General features: G+C 40.5%; 1 protein-coding gene across 1 annotated transcript; it reads right to left on the bottom strand.

The window, feature by feature from the left end:
* Positions 1–1139: 1139 nt before the first annotated feature.
* LOC130980726 (uncharacterized) lies at positions 1140–2393 on the bottom strand. Its single transcript, XM_057904376.1, has one exon. It carries the CDS (start codon positions 2391–2393, stop codon positions 1140–1142), a length of 1254 nt encoding a protein of 417 aa, XP_057760359.1.
* Positions 2394–2659: the final 266 nt, after the last annotated feature.

The raw sequence follows: 2659 nt of genomic DNA on the forward strand, positions 1-2659 counted from the left end.
GCTGCTCCTAATTCAATCAAACTTTCAGGTGGTCCTTAAGCATTTTTTCCTCCTAAATCACATCAAGAACAACTTTAAATCCAAAAACTCTCAACTGACCAAATCTCACTCAGTATGTTAGGAAGAGATATCTCACCTTAGACTTGCTGGAAATTCACGTTTCTTGGCCCTCAAGTCAAGTTAAGCATGATTCCTAAGGAAAAACATCAAGAAAACACATGTTTACATGGTTTTCCTTGAAAACCGAATTGAAGAGGGAGGGAGACAGCCATCTCACCTTATTTCCAGCCTTGATATGTTATATGGTTATGTAGAGAAAGAAGAGAGGATCATTTTGGTGAAATCGGAGTTTTGATTTGAGTTTTAGTTCAGAAGAAATCAAGCTTTGAAGATTAAGTGTTCATGAAGGTTTCTCTCTTTTCTCTCTTGTTATTTTCGGCCAACATGATGAAATGAGACAGCCTTGGAGGTCTTGGGGGTGTAAGGTGAGTTGTGATTGGTTGGTTTGGAGGTGGATTAAAATAATATTAAAATATCTCAGGTGTATAACAACTAAAGCTAGGTGTATCGGAACACTTGTAAAAATATCTCTAAAAATTATTTTCTGAGCTACTAGCATAAATGAAACTAGTAACATATTTATTATGAGAATAAAACATGTATGATGAGCCCTTAGCATTGCTAAAGTCATCAGAGAGTGCTGGTGCTAAGCTGCACCAGTAAACCGTAAACCTGGTTAAACCGATTTCCTGTTTTTAACTAAAACAGACCAGGTAACCTTATAATATCTTTCAAGCAACTTCTAATACTAATATAATGATAATATTATACTATTATCTTTCTTCTCTCATGAATCGAGTCCGGTTCGTCAAACTGAGCCTATTTACGAAAACTAGAATCAAAACTCCTAACCGATACGGTTCAAAAACTAGGTTCTCCGTGGCCGCGTTGTTGAGCTTGCCTCAAAAGAGGTTTTGGCTTAAAGATGTCATAATGACAATGAGGATTGAGATGCTTGATGATACAGCAGAGGTGTTCCTTTTACTGATCTTCCAGAGAAATTCGTGCCTGTAGAAAAGATTCGCGTACTCGAAAATCGGGGTTGTTACATTCTACCCTCCTTAAAGAAAATTTTGCCCTCAAAATTTAACATGCGCATAAGAAGTTATAGTATTATCTAACACAAACAAAACCATAGTGTGGTACTCACCTCGAGTGGAAGAATTATATGCATTAGTGTTGCCAGCAGTTACGGTAAAAACCCTTCCTTGTTGTTGTGGCCTAGTTGGATTTCGAACAAACCTTTTTGGGCAATTCCTCGATATATGTCCATACTCTCCGCAAGAGAAACAAGTGTGTGTCCCATATCTACAAGCTCTATTACCATGATCCTTCCCACACCTTGAGCATACTGAAATATCTTGAGTTTGCTGAGATTGACCTCCTTCTTCCTCTTCCAGATTATTGTTGTCGTAGTTGCCATTGTTACGAGCGAGAAAGTTACCATTTCGTTGATTCCTATTTTGGTGATCGAACTGACCATTGAACTTAAAGTTACGACCTTGAGGGGCTAGATATTGAATAAAGTCTCTTCCTAAGGCTTCCCTACGATCTGCTCGAGCTATCGCCACCTTTTTCGAACATTCTTCCACTAGTTTACTTTTATTCACCAGTTCAGCAAAATTTCGTATCTCTAATGGAACTACTGAACTCATCAGATCCTCACAAAGGCCCCCTTCGAACTTCAAACACTTCCATTCTTCAAAGTCAGTAGGATTCCCTTGACAAATCTTGGAGAAACGGCACAAGTCATCAAACTTACGGGCATATTCTGTAACAGTTGTGTTACCCTGTTTCAGTTGCATAAGTTCCATCTCCTTAGCATCACGAGCTGCCCTCGGAAAATACTTCTTATAAAATTCATCCTTAAAAGTATCCCAAGGGATATCACCTTCATCTTGTTGCAACAGTTGCTGTATCCCCTGCCACCAATGCTCAGCGTCTCCTTCCAGCATATAAGTAGCGAACTCCACGTGTTGACCTTCCGGAACATGCTGTGCTCGTAGTGATCGCTCGATACCTCGGAACCAGTTGTCAGCATCAGTCGCAACGAGTGTACCTTTGAACTTAGATGGATTTACTTTCAAAAAAGTAGCAAGGGTCATGGGTTTATCAAGATGCGTTGAATCAGCCTCGTTGTTTCCATTATCCTCACCGTTTTCATTTCGGTTTTCATTTCTCACTCCGAGATGCTCAACAGCCCTAGCAGCAGCCATCGCAGCCTCACGCACTGCCTCAGCTACAATGTTCATCGTAGCCATAAAGGTTTCCTGTTCTCTCTCTCTGTTATCACTAGGGGTTCCTTCCCGCGCACTCCGTCTCCGTGGTCTCATTGTAGTCCTGTTCACACCAAACAATCATTATTAAGGTGATCAGTCTTAACACTTCAAGTCAAGTGTGAACATTCCCAGAATCAAAACACAGAGACAATCATGCAACACATATCACATAGATATCCTATAAGCATGAGACACATAACAGAGTATGCAATAAAGCATAGTCAGTCCACTCCCCAGGCTCTATTGGGAACGAACTGCTCTGATACCAAATTGTAACGACCCAATTTTCAGTACGCCTAGGACACACCGGAAACTGAGCG

This window comes from Arachis stenosperma, chromosome 5 (assembly GCF_014773155.1).
Source record: "Arachis stenosperma cultivar V10309 chromosome 5, arast.V10309.gnm1.PFL2, whole genome shotgun sequence".
Taxonomy (NCBI): domain Eukaryota; kingdom Viridiplantae; phylum Streptophyta; class Magnoliopsida; order Fabales; family Fabaceae; genus Arachis; species Arachis stenosperma.

What these genes read in the sequence shown, in the direction of transcription:
- LOC130980726 (XM_057904376.1), bottom strand. Translation starts at nt 2,393, where the DNA reads ATGAGACCACGGAGACGGAGTGCGCGGGAAGGAACCCCTAGTGATAAC.